This window comes from Anomaloglossus baeobatrachus, chromosome 8, assembly GCF_048569485.1.
Source record: "Anomaloglossus baeobatrachus isolate aAnoBae1 chromosome 8, aAnoBae1.hap1, whole genome shotgun sequence".
Taxonomy (NCBI): domain Eukaryota; kingdom Metazoa; phylum Chordata; class Amphibia; order Anura; family Aromobatidae; genus Anomaloglossus; species Anomaloglossus baeobatrachus.
Genome location: NC_134360.1, coordinates 255844792 through 255863845, shown reverse-complemented (window position 1 = coordinate 255863845; position 19054 = coordinate 255844792). Strand labels below are relative to the sequence as shown.

Below are 19054 nucleotides of genomic sequence, written 5' to 3'. Positions count from 1 at the left end.
CTAAGGCTACATGCACACACTGCTATTTTTGGTGCGTTTTTGGTGCATTTTTGGCTGCAGTTTATTTGTCAGAACTTTCTGACATCTGACTTCCCAGCAAAGTCTATGAGAAGTCAGATTTGCTATGCGCACATTGCAGTTTATTTGTCAGCGATTTATTTGTCAAAAGTTTGTGACAAAAAAAATGCAGCGTGTTCATTCTTCCTGCGTTTTTGTCAACATTTGTCACAAAAACGCAGCAAAAACGCAGCAAAAACGTAGCAAAAACGCACCTATAATTCAAAGCATTTTTTGTGACATTTCCAGGCTCTCTCTGACAAGGTGCAGTTTTGCCTGTGAACACAAAAAGATGCAGCATGCGCATGTAGCCTAAGGGGTTAACAGGCGCGGGTGGATCTGATTTTGTTATTTTGTATTGTCTCATATTGTCTGCACATGTCCCCTCTGAATTGTAAAGCGCTGCGGAATATGTTGGCGCTATAGAAATAAAACTTATTATTATTCGTATAGCCGCACACCTCTACTGATCAGATCAGCAAACATGTGCGGGGAATACAGCGGGCTCGCCAACGCAGCCCATTGTGACTGGAGAGAGGCGACCAAGCACGTATCAGTACGTCCTTGGTCATTAAGGCGTTAATAACCTCATTGATAGCAGCAGAGCTTGTAAGTGCAGGGATTTCTACATGAGGCGCTCATACTCAATGCTAAATAATTTGAGATGTTTTGATAATTTTGCCTCCATTTTTTCATAGATTGTATAGAATTAACATGTCTATAAATCCTGTGAGTTTTGTAATTCCAATACTTTTCCTTCTAGGTGCTGCAATTTCACTGATGGGGAATGTATAATTAATTGTTTAATAGAAAGATGAGTTTTACTTATTTTTACCATTTTTCCTATATTCTGAAACAGAGTTTATCACAACTTACCCGGTTTGTTAGATAGGATTAGATCCTAACTGGGCCACTTTTAAAAAAGCTTTGGCTTGGCTCCAAGGGCTCCACCAACAATGCTGCCTACTCCTCCAACAACACCTCCTGCTCCTCCAACAACACCTCCTACTCCTCCACTGATTCCATTAACAACGCCGCCTGCGCCTCCAACAATGCCGCCTGCTCCTCCACTGGCAATATTCAGCTAAATGCAAATAAGACACACAGAGTAAATATTTAAGGACAGTAATGAAAAGTCAGTTATAAGATGCATAGTAGCAATTTGTCATATAAATTAAGTTTCCTTGAACTTCCAACAATTACACTTTCTGCAGAAGCTTTTCGAGACAGAAGCAAAGTTCTGGCAATTTCTGCATTACCTCTAATTTATAGCAATAATGCGCCATTCAAGGACAGATTACATGTTAGGGAATTGCATTTTCAGAAACTCCATAATATTTATTTATTTAAGATTACTTCCTATTTGTATCATTTTGGCTTATAGGGAAAAACAAATTGTATAAAATTCTCCACATCACCGGTGTATTCAAATAAAAGGGAATTAATACTGTGATCTCAGAAAACCCGCGTGATATACAACGGCCCAAATTTATCAATGTATTTTTGACAGAAATCATCTGTGACACATTAAGTCATAAAATATTTGAGCAACTCGAGTTTGCTAAAAAAGGTTGCAACTTTTGATGTTTTCACACAAGTTTTTCCCAATTCCATCAAAATGTGCAGAGATGGGGCAGGATGGATACCACCGCTTGCCTAATTCATGATGAGCTGTGGGTGTTCCTTAAAGAGGGGGTGCACCAGTTAGTTTTCATAAGCATATCAATATTATGTTGACAAACAAGGTTTCTCTGAAATATCTTATGTTGCTAATACTGCCTGTGAGTGGCGCTATTGTGCTCCGCTCATCCCCATCGTGTGACCCCCAGGCTCTGTGACCTCTGATGTCCGGTTATGTCACATCAACTTCCTGTTGACCTGACATCACCGCAGCCGGTCCCAGTCTTCCTGAGTTACTGGGCTGTAGGCGGCTTTTCACCGCTCCTCGCAGTCCAGCATTGCTCCTGCTTGCGGCGCTTTGCAGTGAAGGAGGGAGCGGGGAGATGCCGGGCTGTGACGAGCGGTGAAACACCGCCCACAACCCAGTGACTCAGGAAGACTGCAGCCAGGCTCGGTGATGTCAGGTCAACGGGAGGTTGACAGGACATTATCGGACATCAGAGGTCATGAAGCCCGGGGGGAGGGTCATGCAATGAGGATGAGCGGACAGCAATAGCACCACTCATAGGCACTATTGGCAACCCAAGGTATTTGAGAAAAACCTGGTTTCTCAACATATTATCGGTGTGTCCTCACCCATCCTCTGTAGACTCTGAGCCCTTGCGGGCAGGGACCTCTCTCCTCCTGTACCAGTCTGTGCCTTGTTTTGTTTATGATTATTGTACTTATCCCTACTATGTGTACCCCTTTTCATATGTAAAGCATCAAGGAATAAATGGCACTATAATAATAAAAAATAATAATTATAATGTGCCTGTGAATATTAACTAGTGAATCACCCCTTTAAATCAAAAATCTTACTCCAATCCCTGACTGGCGTAAGATTTGGGGCGAGGCGCACAGAGGCACTCACCACTTTTCAGGCAAGCCCTATTCATTAAGAGGCGTACAACCATGAATCAGGAGCATCAGACTCCACAGTGTCCTTCATCAAGACTGGCGTTTATTGGACTATGTCAGAAAGGGAATGGAGACCCATAACTGATACTTCCCAGGGGTCAATGAAGTCCTACATTTCTGGGAGGAATAACGGAAGAATGGCAGAATGCAGAGCTCGAGAAAAGTCTCCAGAATTGTTATATTATGCGGAGCACGGGTAATGACAAACGCTGACGAGTCCAGAGAGCCGGCATTATATGCAACACTATACAACTTAATTGATTAATTAATCATTATTATTTATTTATAGAGCACCATTGATTCCATGGTGCTGTACACAGCACAATCTTTCCTCAGTGTCTTTTATTTTGTACAATCCTAATCTCTATATTTGATTATTTATGGTGATGGTAACAGAGGGGAAACATATATAGCAGAAATTAGCTTTGAAATGGTACAAATTGTATAAAATAATAACACTTACCAAATTGCATCCAAGACTAGGTATTCCTCCTGGGAATAGCTCCTGAAGAAGACCCTGTAGTGAAAGCACATTGTTACATTGTGTGGTGCTCGGTATAATTTACTATTCTACCAGTTTCTAGGTAAATTATTATTGTTATTCTGCTTTAATCCATGCACCGTAATGAAAGTGTAAAATGTAATTATTCAGCTAAATGCTTCTGAACACGTTACACGTCACAGGACCTCAGCTGCATGTGTACCATATATCTCTAAGGATAAAACGCTTGATGTTGGAAAATAACTGAAAATCTTTTTCTTGTAGGTAACACGATGAAAAGACGGAGTGAAAAGCGACTTGAAGAGACCGCTCATAAGTCTAATTATCTAAGATCTGATGGCCGGGACCCTCTTAGTTTCTTAGCTTGGGCCAGCACTGACCAGTTATGGGACAGCGTCTTTCTATATTTACACAGGAGTCCTATTCCTGGAGCTATTTCTGCTCTCGGTCGTGTATTTTACCACTTCTGGCTAAATTTATATATTGTTGCAAAGTCCCTTCTGATTTATGGTATGTGCACATGTTGAGTTTTTGAAGCAGATTTTCTGCAGTGTTCTGAGTGTGAGCAGAAAAAGAGTGCGTAAAATATTCACTTTTTTTACTCGCTTTTTATGCATTTTTACATAAACCTTTTTTTCCTATTCCTTTGAATGGGTGAAAAATGCTTCAAAAACACTGAAGGAATTGGCATGCTGCAGATTTGGAAATAATGCTTTGATGATATGTGACGCCCCAGGGCTGTGGGGTACTCGGTCCCGGGCTTGTGGTGCGCAGTGGTGTCAGTCGTGGTCGCAACCCGGTACCGTGGCCCTTGGGGTGCTGTCACCTCAGGAAAGAAAGGGGGGTTTTGGTAGAAATAAAAGAAAAAGGGGAAAAATAAAAGAAAATAATAAGAGTTCTTCGACTACACCACTTGTGGTGTGCAGCCAGGTTATAGGGGCTGCCGCTGCAGGTTTCTGCTGGGGCGATGCAGCCTGGATGGTTAGAGCCCTCCGCATGCAGGGACAGGCCCAAGCAGTGTATGATGGTGGTTTTAGTGGGGAACAGTCTATGTGAGTGCACTCCGTCAAGGAAACACTCCACACCAATGTTGCAGTTTTAACTTTCCTTACAAATTTTGCAAGGATTTTTTTTACACGGAGAGAAAAAAATGTAGCAAAAATGCAGAATATGAATAAATCTGTACAATTCTGAAGTAAGCATTTACTTTACCCTGTACCTTCTGAAAACATTTCATGTACCCACCTCTCAGCTGCCTCCCCGTAATGTCTACCACCCAATGCCACTCAAGCCAGATTATCTAATAGTCCCTTACCTCACACCGAAAACCAAGAGACCCTCCTCCATTGCCTCCTTCCCACCTCTCCATGGGAAACAGTGGCCCATGGAAGATTTATCTCTTGTCACATAATATCCAAAATCGTCTCACATAAGACAACACGTTAAATACCAAAATGAATAAATAGAAATATCAATTCTGTATGAAAGTAATTTGAGATATACTTACAATCAGAGTTGCAACAACATTCTGCAGTACAGGAGCAGCGGCATCGCCCAAGCCACTAGCCAACGTTTTCTGTAAAATATGTGTCATGTTACTTACACACAGGGGCGTACCTAGAAATCATGGGGCCCCATAGCAAAAGTCTGCATGGGGCCCCCCATTAAAAAAATACAATAAAATATTAACATAATACAGTGGCATGAAAAGGTTTGGGCACCCCTAGTCAAAATTACTTTTATTGTGAACAGCTAAGCAACTTGAAGATGAAATGATCTCTGAAAGGCATGAAGTTAATGATGACACCTTTCCTTTGTATTTTAGGGGAATATATACAGTGCCTACAAGTAGTATTCAACCCCCTGCAGATTTATAATATATACAGTGCCTACAAGTAGTCTTCAACCCCCTGCAGATTTAGCAGGTTTGATAAGATGCAAATAAGTTAGAGCAAACTTCAAACAAGAGCAGGATTTATTAACAGATGCATAAATCTTACAAACCAACAAGTTATGTTGCTCAGTTAAATTTTAATAAATTTTCAACATAAAAGTGTGGGTCAATTATTATTCAACCCCTAGGTTTAATATTTTGTGGAATAACCCTTGTTTGCAATTACAGCTAATAATCGTCTTTTATAAGACCTGATCAGGCCGCACAGGTGTCTGGAGTTATCTTGGCCCACTCCTCCATGCAGATCTTCTCCAAGTTATCTAGGTTCTTTGGGTGTCTCATGTGGACTTTAATCTTGAGCTCCTTCCACAAGTTTTCAATTGGGTTAAGGTCAGGAGACTGACTAGGCCACTGCAACACCTTGATTTTTTCCCTCTTGAACCAGGCCTTGGTTTTCTTGGCTGTGTGCTTTGGGTCGTTGTCTTGTTGGAAGATGAAATGATGACCCATCTTAAGATCCTTGATGGAGGAGCGGAGGTTCTTGGCCAAAATCTCCAGGTAGGCCGTGCTATCCATCTTCCCATGGATGCGGACCAGATGGCCAGGCCCCTTGGCTGAGAAACAGCCCCACAGCATGATGCTGCCACCACCATGCTTGACTGTAGGGATGGTATTCTTGGGGTCGTATGCAGTGCCATCCAGTCTCCAAACGTCACGTGTGTGGTTGGCACCAAAGATCTCGATCTTGGTCTCATCAGACCAGAGAACCTTGAACCAGTCTGTCTCAGAGTCCTCCAAGTGATCATGAGCAAACTGTAGACGAGCCTTGACATGACGCTTTGAAAGTAAAGGTACCTTACGGGCTGGTCTGGAACGGAGACCATTGCGGTGGAGTACGTTACTTATGGTATTGACTGAAACCAATGTCCCCACTGCCATGAGATCTTCCCGGAGCTCCTTCCTTGTTGTCCTTGGGTTAGCCTTGACTCTTCAGACAAGCCTGGCCTCGGCACGGGTGGAAACTTTCAAAGGCTGTCCAGGACGTGGAAGGCTAACAGTAGTTCCATAAGCCTTCCACTTCCGGATGATGCTCCCAACAGTGGAGACAGGTAGGCCCAACTCCTTGGAAAGGGTTTTGTACCCAATGTATGTAAAGCGCTGTGGAATTAATAGCGCTATATAAATGAATAAAATTATTATTATTAATTATTACCCCTTGCCATCCTTGTGACCCTCCACGATCTTGTCTCTGATGGCCTTGGAATGCTCCTTTGTCTTTCCCATGTTGACCAAGTATGAGTGCTGCTCACAAGTTTGGGGAGGGTCTTAATTAGTCAGAAAAGGCTGGAAAAAGAGATAATTAATCCAAACATGTGAAGCTCATTGTTCTTTGTGCCTGAAATACTTCTTAATACTTTAGGGGAACCAAACAGAATTCTGGTGGTTTGAGGGGTTGAATAATAAATGACCCTCTGAATAAACTTTTCACAATTTAAAAAAAAAAATAAATAAATAAATAACATTCTTTTTTGCTGCAGTGCATTTCACACTTCCAGGCTGATCTACAGTCCAAATGTCACAATGCCAAGTTAATTCCGAATGTGTAAACCTGCTAAATCTGCAGGGGGTTGAATACTACTTGTAGGCACTGTATATATATATATATATATATATATATATATATATATATATATATATATATATACATTCATGATTTCTATTTTTAAATTAACAAAAATGGAAAATGGGTCGATTCAAAAGTTTGGGCAACCTACACAGTTAGTACCTAGCAGCACCCCCTTTCGCTAGTATCATAGCTTATAAACACTTTTTGTAGCCAACCAAGAGTGTTTGAATTCTTTTTTGAGAGATTTTCATCCATTCTTACTTGGAGACGTCTTCCAGTTCTGTGAGATTCCGGAGTCGTCTTGCATGCACTGCTCTTTTGAGATCTAGCCATAGATTTTCAATGATGTTCAGATCAGGGACCATTGTAAAACCTTCAGCTTGCACCTTTTGAGGTCTTCTATTATGGATTTTCACAGGTGTTTAGGATAATATCCATATGTGGAAGACATCCTCTTTTCAACTTCAGCTTTTTTACATCTAGTGTTATGTTTGCATCAAGAATTAGTTGAAATTTCATTGAATCCATTCTTTTTTCTACTCATAAAATGTTCTCCATGCCATTGGCTGCAGCAGAACCACACCACATGATTGATCCACCCCCATGGTTAATGGTTGATGAGATACTCTTTTCTTGAAATTCTGTGTCCTTTTTTCTCCACATCAATCATTGTGGCCAAAGAGTTCTTTTTTAACCTCATCGCTTCACAGGACTTGTTTCCAAAATACATCATCTTCTTTAGATGTTCTTTTGCAGACTTCTGATGCTGAATTTTACGATAAAAATACAGGAGAGGTTTTCTTCTGATGACTCTTCCATGAAGGCCATATTTGTGCAGATGTCTGTGAACAGTAGAAAAATGTACCACAACTCTAGAGTCTGCTAAATCTTCCTGAAGGTCTTTTGCAGTCAGGCAGGGGTTCTGATTTGCCTCTCAAGCAATCCTACGAGCAGCTCTCACAGAAATTTTGCTTGGTTTTCCAGACCTTATCTTGACCTCTACTCTTTCTCGTAACTGACATTTCTTAATTACATTTCAAACTGAGGAAAGGGCAACTTGAAAACACTTTGCTATCTTCTTATAGCTTTCGCCTGCTTTGTGGGCCTCCACCATTTTCATTTTCAGAGTGCTAGGCAGCTGCTTAGAAGAAGCCATGGCTGCTGTTTTTTTGGCACAAGGGTAAAGGAGGCTTGGTTTTTATAAAGCTGTGAAAGTTGCATCACCTGGCATTTCCTAAAGATGATAGTGAACAAGCTATAACCCTAACAGGCTAAATAAGGTCTGAAATCTTGGTCAAAGTTATCTGAGCACACAAATATCCAAGGGTGCCCAAACGTTTGCATTGGCCCATTTTTCTTTTTGTAGTTTTTAAAATGTAAAAGATGAAAATACTTTTTTTTTTGCTTAAAATGCAAAGGAAATGTGTGATCTTTAACTTTATGCCATTTAGAGATCTTTTCATCTTCAACTTGCTTAACTGTTCACAATAACACTAATTTTGACCAGGGGTGCACAAACTTTTACATGCCACTGTATACAGCATACATGTTACCGGGTGGAACATACAAGTTACTAGGGGCCAGTGGGGGGCATACAAGTTACTGGGTGGCATATGTACACAAATTATGAATTAATCTTTATTATAGCCAGGCTACACATCTACCAGTCCAGTAAGTAGACTATTACTGGGCGCGGCTCCATCTGCACCTGACGCTCGCTGATCACCGCAGGGCCTGACGCTCGCTGATCACCGCAGGGCCTGACGCTCGCAGAGCACCGCAGCGCCTAATGCTCGCAGAGCACCGCAGCGCCTGACGCTCGCAGAGCACCACAGCGCCTAACGCTCGCATAGAACTGCAGCGCCTGACGCTCGCTGATCACCGCAGGGCCTGACGTTCGCTGATCACCGCAGGGTCTGATGCTCGCAGAGCACCGCAGCGCCTAACGCTCGCAGAGCACTGCAGGGCCTAACGCTCGCAGAGCACTGCAGGGCCTGACGTTCGCAGAGCACCACAGCGCCTAACGCTCGCAGAGCACCGCAGCGCCTGACGCTCGCAGAGCACCACAGCGCCTAACGCTCGCATAGAACTGCAGCGCCTGACGCTCGCTGATCACCGCAGGGCCTGACGCTCGCTGATCACCGCAGGGCCTGACGCTCGCAGAGCACTGCAGATGATGGGATCAGTGGTCGCCCATCGATCAATAGTTTAACCCCTACTTTCTGGAAAGATGATAACTTGTCTACATTGGATAATCTCTGCAGTCGGCTCATTATCATCACAATTAGTTGTGGTCACAGCCCCCTCTGCACAATGACATCTGCAGAAGTCACACAACAATACCAGGAATCATCCTCTAATAAATGTAATTATATAAATAACATGTATGTTATTAAAAAATAATTCATATACTGTATTAAATGTTATTTGTAGACATCTTAAGAACAGAACAAGGAAATATTTTCCTACCAATGCATCTCCAGTTCCAAGAGCATCATCCCCAAAGCAACCAATTTCTTGCTGAAATAGAAATAAATAACATTTGTGTAACATTCCGCACTATTCCTGCATTTATAGTAATGCTATGACTCTGTTTACACTCGCGTCATGGATTGTCTTTATAACAGAACAGTACATGGTCACAGATCCCATTAGTACCTGACAGATCCCATTAGTACCTGACAGATCCCATTAGTACCTGACAGATCCCATTGTTGGATGTTGTTTTATGACATTCAGTATGAAAAATAATGCGGCAAAAATAAAATCTTCTACTGAAATCTGAAGGAATAAGCAATGGAGACTCCAAATAACTGTAAAAGTTAAAGAATATTTAATAATTTACCCCAATATTCTGGGTGTGTGTCGCTTGTTATATGGAGTAACCGTCAGTGTACGTGAAAACGGCATTTTATGTTGTTTACGGTATTTTTTGTTGATTGAATCCGCAGCTGTTCTCTTACTTATATATGAGCTTCCACTCCTTACTCCCAGAGGCAGACACCACGGCTATGAAGCTATATATATATATATAGCAGTAGTATTTTCCCGCAGTAATCACAAGATCTTATTTCATGTAAATTTTTGTAGCTACAAAAAAGCACTGAGCTCCCCCTAGTGGTGTCTGCAGGATGAGGGGTTTTATCGTGCGCGGTGTGAGGGGATGTAAAGGACTCGGAGCGGTGTCACTCATTTCAGTTGTCTGGTATAAGCCGTCACTCCGGTCTTGATGATGAGGGGTTGCGCTGGAGTCAGACGCGCCTGATTCATGACGAGGCACTTGTGGTGATATCAATATCAATGCCGGCCATGATGACCAACAGTCAGAGGAAAAGGCAGGGTGAGTGGACTGACATGCTCCTCCACAGCTTAGCAAAATGTGGGATTCGTTGCTTGTGGATTGACATGGCTATTGTTGGCATAATACTAAGCAATAACTATTGGAGAGCATTGCTTTTAGACTCATGCGATGAGAGCAAAATGGAGGAATTTGTTTCTGTTGCCAAAAGAGAGGAGCAAGTTTCGCCAAGAAGGTGCTTGTCATCCACATTTCTGCTCTCAAGACCTGTCTCTGCTTCTCGAAGAGTCTCTGCCCGACCGGCTCTAATGCTATAAGGAGAATATCGTGTATGGGACATGATGCTCCGGAGGTTTTCTCTTCTGCGGCATCAACTTGACGCACATCAATAATCAGAGATGCCGCGGCTGAACTTCCAGGCTCCGTTGTCCTGGGCAGGGCCGTTTCTCCAGGAGATTGCTTTAGCCCTGACCCCATGGGCATCAGATGGGAACAGTGGCGAGAATTTGCCTAGTTTGACATTAGTATAGTGTCTTGTCCAGTCTCCTCTAATGTACTGATGAAAAGGGTGGTCACGTGGCAGGCGGCACCTCACACTTTACATTTGTGAAGATTAATCTGGCCTGGATCCATTGAGATTTCCCCACAATGATAGATGCTGCAATAATAAAGTGCTGCTGCAGCAATAACCACAGCCACACGGCTCCGGCCTGTCCATCCGGCTCTATACTGTCCTGCTGCTGAGAACTACCCTGCACCAGCATCTCTGCCTAGAAAACATGGTGGACTCAAGGGCTTGTAGTGAATTGTACACAGTCCTGGGAGGCCCCCGGGTGTTAGGCCTCGTGCACTCATTCAGTATTTGGTGACTTTTGTTACCTCAGTATTTGTAGCCAAAACCAGGAGTGGGTGATAAATACAGACGTGGGCCCGTGCTTCTATTACACTTTTCCTCCGATTCTTACACAACTGGATTTGGCTACAAATACTGAGATAAAAAACTCACCAAATACTCACTATGTGCACGTGGCCTAATAGACATATTTTTCAGTGAAAATTCAATTTCAGAGCTGAATTTCAGAAAACCGGAGAAATTCCAATTTGGGGGGATTTGATTATCTGATGTATATTATTTTTCTTATTACTAAGCCGCACACAATCACACTTTATAAATAGGTCTATATTGAGCGTCTTCTGTAGAAAACATTAAAATAATGGTAATGATCATCCAGACAATTGTTATAAGTGGGAAATACCTAAGACGTTTCCATCCGCTATACTACAACTGCTCAAAAATTCTTCCAAATCAAGTTAATTATTTGGTCATTTAGAAAAGTTACTTGGGTGGCTCAGTGGTTCGCACTGAATGGTGGCTCAGTGGTTTGCACTGCTCGGTGGCTCAGTGGTTCGCACTGCACGGTGGCTCAGTGGTTCGCACTGCACGGTGGCTCAGTGGTTCACACTGCACGGTGGCTCAGTGGTTCGCAGTGCACGGTGGCTCAGTGGTTCACACTGCACGATGGCTCAGTGGTTCACACTGCACAGTGGCTCAGTGGTTCGCACTGCACGATGGCTCAGTGGTTCGCACTGCAAGGTACCTCAGTGGTTTGCACTGCACGGTGGCTCAGTGCTTCGCACTGCACGGTGACTCAGTGGTTCGCACTGCAGTCTTACTATGCTGGGGTCATATCCCACCAAGGACATCTGCAAGGAGTCTGTATGTCCTCCCCGTGTTTGGGTGAGTTTCCTCCCTCACTTCAAAGACATACAGATAGGGAAGGTAGATTGTGAGCCCCAATGGGGACAGCGATGATCATGTCTGTGAAGTGTTGTGGAATTAATAGTGCCATATAAGTGAATAAAATATAACTTAATTTATAAAATCTCATACTTACGAAGAATTGAATGAGGTCGTCTGCAGATAAAGCTTTGTAATCACTCTAGAAAAGATGAACAAAAAGTAACAAGATAAATGACAGTGATCTCTCAGCCGTATTCACCATAATGCGGGCAAGGGAGCCCATCACTGTGCCGGACGATCGAGGGCAGCATGATGCGCTAATGTGTGCAGTATTCTTACCAGAATCTTCAGCAGCGGCTCCTAACAGAAGTATTAATGTAGAAGAGATCACAGAGAAGCAGACCGCGGACAAATGCTGCATGAACCACGGGCAGCGACTGCCAGACATTGGCTCCGACATTTCAGCGAAGCAGGTTTATTCTGAAACACGCGGATGTTTTCAGAGAGAAACATTTGAAGGCCACATTGGTGCCGGGGCCAAAAGGCGGCATTTCAGCATTTCTGATATATTCTGTGATTCAGGGACCATGTACCCACCGTCAGGTCCACTTTAGACCTAATTCACACATTTGTATATTTAGTCATTATTTCATCAACATCTGTAATTCCTCTTTCAGACGTCTGTTATCTCCACATACGAGAAACATGTAACGATTTTTTGAATCAGGCTTTGATCACAGCGTGGCCCAAATATCATTAGTTATTCTCAGTATAATAAAGAAACTTTCTCAATTCAGTCAGTCTGTGAAAATCGGACCGTATTCGGATGTCATCCTATCGCAGTCTGATTTTTTCGCGGACCCATTACTGATTGTGACCCAATCATCAGATCAAAATCGAATATGTCACTGCGATTTTTGGTTTGCATGTGTTGCGCCCCTGACCTGGTCAGGCACCACTGAGTACTGCACCCACGCTGGTGCAAGACAGGTAATCCTAAAGGCTGGATAGGGTGTGTACGCACAGGCACATTGTAACCAGGAAACACACACACCTTAGAGGGTCCCTTGGGCAGACCCAGGAGCGGGCGTAGCCTCCACATCTCAGCTAGTGGTGCAGTGAGGGACTGGAAGCGAGTTATGCAGTGGCAGTCAAAGGAGTAGGAGTGGAGCAGCTGAGTCTGAAGTGCAGACGCAAGTGAGCGGAGACACTAGTCAGACCCTGCACGTGTAGTGGCTGTTTGCGGGGGAGATTGGCTACCACACAGTCGGCCAGAAAGACACCTCAGGAAGAAGCGAGGCAGTTGAGTACAGGGACTCCTGGTAGGCCAGGCACGTACGGGGAACAGGTCCCTAGAGCCAGGCATCTATTTAGTGGCCTGCTAAAACCTGCCGGTGAGGGCACTCCAGGTGTCTCACCAACCAACAGAGTCCGCAGCATCCACAGCAACGAGGGGCCCATACGTGAGAGAGCGCCAGGAGCCATCTTTACTTGGGCCACGCTGCCAGCAAACGGGCCAGAAAGGGGAGAAAAGGCAGACTTCCCTAGATGAATCCATTATACTTCAAGTTGGGGGTTATCTGAAACAAGAAGTGCTAGGAAGGCGAGCTTACAGTCACCCCTACACCAGCCTGAAGGAAAACCTGGTTCCACCTGGTTCATCTCAGTTGCCTCACTCAACCAGCAGAAAGTGAGTAAAGAGTTGAAAGACATTTCTGGACTGAGACTGAGTTATTCTGTGACCTGTTGTTCCACACACATACACCCAAACCCCTGGGCCGGCCTCACTCTCGGGAGACCACTCCAACTACCTGCAGACACCATCAGCCCCAGACGCTCGTTAAAGTGCAGCGGTGGTCACCCATCACCCTGACCGCAAAACCGAGAGTGGCGTCACGACTCAGAACTACACAACCTGACATACCTGTTGCCAGAAGGAGTCCCTACAGAGAAGTCCCTGCCGTGTACCGGAGGCGAGCGCTGCAGCGCTGTGGAGGGCGACTCAGATTCGTTGTGAAGTCCCGAACATGTGAATAGTCCAGTAGACTATCATAGTTGCGGGTTCTGTCCATGAAAACCACGGATAGCATTCATACATGAACATCGGACGTCTGAATGAGGACTAAGACTAAACATGGAGTGGCTTTAAAAGTCAGGAAAGGTTTCTACCTGTACGGTCTACTTCTGGTCTGAGATTACAAAAGCAGATGGAGAATACTAGCGTGTGACTCCCTATTCATTGGTCAGATTCTGTCATTATGCCGTGGAATCTGCACCAAAGATTTGCAACAAAATCAGACACATCTAAATGTTGCTTGATTCACACAAATCATTTTCTAACATTTTTTTGTCAAACTTTCTCCATTCATGTGTTACTCTAAAGTCTGTGGCAAATATTGCAAAATCTAAATGTTCAGCTGTTTATATTTTTGCCATTTTGTTGTGTTTTTTAGTTTTGGAGTTTTTTCAAAAAGGGGCTTGTTCCTGAAAATGCCGATTTTTCCATTCTATTTTTCTGAGGCGTAAAAATGCAATCAAATGCTGTTAAAAACATTTTTTCTAAAAAATAGTGAGTGTGAAGATGTGCATAATGAAACACACCAGCCTTCTTTTTACCTAAATAGTATAGCACAGGCTGTGAATAAAGGAGTTTTCTGGTCTCAGAATATTGCTTTACTCGCTGGACCAGGGGAGGATGAGTAAGGGACAGTTTGTTTTTATAAAACAAAGTGTAGCCAGGAGCACAGAATTTCCAGAAGCAAAGTCCCCTTTAGAGAATACTCTATAGGTTTTTGTCTATGCCTCATTTTTTCCTGCTTTAGTTGATGTGCCACGTCTGGATTGTCTGTCATCTTGATTCTTTCTTTCCCTCTCTGATATAGTTTCCCTTAGGAGAATGGAGTAGGGACAGAGCACCGATGCCAGAGTAGAAAAAATATATCCGAGGAGGTATAAAATGTAGAAACTTTTATTCAATAATTTTAAAATGTCAGTGATTCTATAAAAAACGTCATGGCTTGACGCGTTTCGGACAGTAAAAGGTATAAGTAAAGTCCTTAATCATAAGGCTGAAATTTTAAAATGATTGAATAAAAGTTTCTACATTTTATACCTCCTTGGATATATTTTTTCTACTCTGGCATCGGTGCTCTGTCCCTACTCCTTTCTCCTCAACGTTCCTAGGGACCTGCCTGTCTGGTGGACAACGTGCACCCTGTCCAAACTGAGAGAGCACATATACGGGTGAGCTGATATTTTCTTTTTCTTATGGTTTCCCTTAGGCTGGGGTTACATGCCGACTTTGACCAGAACATAATTTGGGTCATTATATATTTGGGAACAATACAAGAGAATGGCGTATCCTCAGCTGCCTAATGTGGTTTACATTCCCATAATACAAAGATCTCATCAGATTGCTTTTGTGGTCCTCTAATATTTTATAGTGATATATCAGTAACATACTACTTCTGTCCTCTGAAGCATACAGCAGTGTCAGTGCCTCCTATGTGATGTTATACAGCAGTTTTGGTGTCTCCTATCTGATGTATATACAGCCATCTTGGTGTCTCCTATGTGATGTATATAAAGCAGAGTCTAAGTGTATCCTAAGTGATGTATATATGTAGCACCCCTGAAGCCATCAGGGAGCTACAAAGTACTGCATCCCCACCAGGGATGCAGGGCCTACACCCTTAGGGACCCAGAACCCCAGTGCCGGTAACACCAAAAACCCAGGTAATTCCAGTTTTCCCCAAACAATCCCCCATACAATGATACATAGCTAGGGTGGGACAAATGGATGGCCGCCTAGAGGTGGAGCCAATCCAGTCCACTAGTTGCCCAGGTGGGAGGGGCAGACTGTGGACAGAGAGAGTTGGCAGTAGTCGGAGTGATAGTGTGGAGTGAAAAGTGGAAGGTGAAGACTGTCTGACGCGGGTTGACGGTGACTTGGTACCCAGAAGAAGTGGTTACCGGTGGTGTACTCCCAGAATTACGCACCAATGGGATACAGGACCCTAGGACAGGAAAGAGCTCCAAGCTGAGCTGTTAACACCTGCACAGCAAGGGGACCATCAAGGACCTTGCTGACCCTAAGAATCCGAAGACTCAGTAGCAAAGGGAGAACCAGGGACAGGACCAAAGACTTCAACCCCACAGGGTTCATGCTACCGTCAGGCGGACAGAAGTGGACAAACCACAGGACGGGGACCCCCAGTTGTTCCATACCACGGGGATCCACTAACCAGAGACAGGTGCAGGGGAAGAAGGTACCGGAGAACCAAACTGGCACTGGGACGAAGGGGACCTGGAGGCGAAACCAGCCGGCCTCGGGCAACCAGTTAACATCTACCACCAGTAAGTAAACCAATTGCACTATACCTCTGTGTGGACCACCTTCTTCCGATGCCCACTATACTATATATCCTCCGGGGGAAACCCTACCTGCGAAGGGTCTACCATTCTAGCCGCAAATACCACCAGCCCCAGTAGATACATTCTGCAGTAGCGGCTCCCTACACTTAGCCGCAACACCGCAAGTGGCGTCACCAGTGAACATTACTTTATTCTCCCCTGTAAATATCCCCATTACAAAAAGGGCCCAGGGCACGGAACTGGGTAACGGCCACCACCACGACATCCCCAAGACCTATACTGCCCGGAACCGAGTACCCCATATCCCTGGGTGCTACATATACAGTAGTCTCTTTGTATCCTATTTCATATATAAAGAACAGTCTCAGTGTCACCTATTTAATGTTTACAGCAAGGTCTTAGTGTCTGCTTTGTGATGTGTGTACAGCAGTTTCAGTGTATCCTATGTAATGTATATCGCAGACTCAGTGTTTTGTATGTAATGTATATACAGCAGCCTCAGTGTCTCTTATGTGATGTATACAGCAGAGTCACAGTTTAACCTATGTGATGTATATCTCAGTCTCAATGTTTCATATATGATGTATATTCAGCTGCCTCAGTGTATCCTCTATGATTCATACCGCAGAGTCTCAGTGTCTCCTTTTTGATTTATATATATCAATCTCAGTGTATCCTATGTAATGTATAGACAGCAGCCTCAGTGTCTCTTATGTGATGTAGAGTTTGTCTCCTTCCTCACTGTAGGGACAATTCCAGAGGGGCATTGCAGCTATAAGTCTCCTTACTGACAGCCAGACTGGTTTGTCAGCTCTCCATAAGGAAAATAGTCTTCCCCGTGGTCCCCATATAGCTTCTCATAAGCCAGATCAGATACCCACACTTTGCACTGACGAGGGGCAATCACCCCGAAACACTGTGTCTGCAAATTGGGATTCTGATCTGGCGATAAATCCTAAGGGGCACTTTGCACGCTGAGACATCGCAGGCCGATGCTGTGATGCCGAGCGCGATAGTCCCCGCCCCCGTCGCAGCGGCGATATCCTTGTGATAACTGCCGTAGCGAACATTATCGCTACGGCAGCTTCACATGGACTCACCTGTCCTGCGACCGTCGCTCTGGCCGGCGACCCGCCTCCTTATTAAGGGGGCGGGTCGTGCGGCGTCACTGCGACGTCACACGGCAGGCGGCCAATAGGAGCAGAGGGGCGGAGATGAGCGGGATGTAAACATCCCGCCCACCTCCTTCCTTCCGCATATCCTACGGAAGCCGCAGTGACACCGGTAGGAGATGTTCGTCGCTCCTGCGGCTTCACACACAGCGATGTGTGCTGCCGCAGGAGCGAGGAACAACATCGGACCGTCGCGTCAGCGTAATTATGGATTACGCCGACGCTGCACCGATGATACGATTACGACGCTTTTGCACTCGTTAATCGAATCACCGAGCCTTTACACACTACGATGTCGCATGCGATGCCGGAAGTGCGTCATTTTCAATTTGACCCCACCGACATCGCACCTGCGATGTCGTAGTGTGCAAAGCCCGCCTAAGTCTTATGAAAAGGCTTGTTTAAAAAGCCACATTTGACTTTTAGGATTGCTACTTTCAATCGGTGGCGCTAGAGTTTGTCTCCTTCCTCACTGGAGGGACAATTTTAGTGTAACCTATGTGATATATATACTGTGGTCTCAGTATCTCCTTTGTGATATATATACATCTGTCACCGTTCTATGTGTTGTATATAAAGCAGAGTCTGAGTGTATCCTATGTTATGTATATACAGCAGTCTCAGTATATCCTATGTTATGTATATACAGCAGTCTCAGCAGTATGTGATGCAGATCAGACTCACCTACTATATAGCAGTGATATAACTGTTCTCTTATATAAAGGAAGAAGTAAATGTGTCTTTGCCATTTCTAGCAACCAACTACAGGACAGATTTCAATTTAGTCTACTCTTGAAAAAATGAATGCAATTAGTCCTGATGGGCAGTATTCATTGTCATAGAGCAGGATGCAAAATGAAATCTGCGGTATGATTGGTTACTCTGGAAAGGAAAGCCAGTTTTCATTGTAGACGGTTTTATATATTTTGCTGTATGTAAAGACATTAAAAAGGACAGGCAGGGCAAAACGGGGGGGGGGGGGGGGGGGGTATTGAGAGCCGCTAGGAGGATACGTTAGTGCATTTGCTGGACGGCTTGTCAAACATTCCATCTCATGACCTGTACTGAATGGGGGGAGGGGAAGTAAAGATGGAACTGAAATGGGTTAAAAGAAAAATCAAGCAGTGAAAATATAGATGGAAAATAAGCATTGAGTGAGCAAGTACTTCTTTAATATTATTTTGTCCCATGCAATTCACGTTCTTACCTTACAAAGCAGGTTGTCTACCTTCGTAATCTTGTCTGGAACTAAGTTCTGCAATAAAAAATATATATATATATATACAGTGGAACCTTGGTTTAAGAGTAACTTGGTTTGGGAGCGTTTTGCAAGACACAAGCAAAGCTTTTTACAAATTTGTAACTTGGTTTAAGAGCAATGCTTTGCAATAAGAGCAAATATTCACTGAGCGCACGTCTGGTTCCGTCTTTTCACCGCCCTCTGACCCGCTCTGGAGGTAACGTTCTATACATACAGTATGTACTGTATAATGTATACAGTATATCATTGTACAGTACAGTATATACTATATAGCATGTCTATAAATTTGCATTTGTGGATATAGTATTGTACTTTCTTATTGATAACCAGTACAGCACATTGATTATACTGTACCTTCTATGGTAAGCTAACGTGCAGTTTAATTTGTTTTTTATTATACAGTACAGTATTTTGTATTACTGTAATAAGGCGGCTTTCACACGTTTTTTTAACATGCGTCATGAACGTTTTTTAACGCAAAAACAGATCCAGTACAAATGCGTTTTCATTTCAATGCATTTGCAATGGACTCGCGTCAACATGCGTTC

At 43.8% G+C, this 19054-nt stretch overlaps 1 protein-coding gene across 2 annotated transcripts in view; it reads right to left on the bottom strand.

Annotated features, from left to right (window-relative positions):
- Nucleotides 1-19054, bottom strand: part of LOC142249546 (uncharacterized) — a 42853-nt gene that overhangs the window by 3478 nt on the left and 20321 nt on the right. Inside the window, exons 9-15 of one of the 2 annotated variants that reach the window (XM_075321214.1) lie at nucleotides 18453-18500; nucleotides 11854-11898; nucleotides 9130-9180; nucleotides 4647-4715; nucleotides 3101-3154; nucleotides 1102-1141; nucleotides 934-1047 (exon numbers count right to left, since the gene is read on the bottom strand). In XM_075321214.1, coding sequence (XP_075177329.1) covers nucleotides 974-1047; nucleotides 1102-1141; nucleotides 3101-3154; nucleotides 4647-4715; nucleotides 9130-9180; nucleotides 11854-11898; nucleotides 18453-18500 — 381 coding nt within the window. In that variant the 3' untranslated portion in view covers nucleotides 934-973. Of the gene's footprint in view, nucleotides 1-933; nucleotides 1142-3100; nucleotides 3155-4646; nucleotides 4716-9129; nucleotides 9181-11853; nucleotides 11899-18452; nucleotides 18501-19054 lie in introns of both variants that reach the window. The other variant, XM_075321213.1, reaches the window with a different exon arrangement.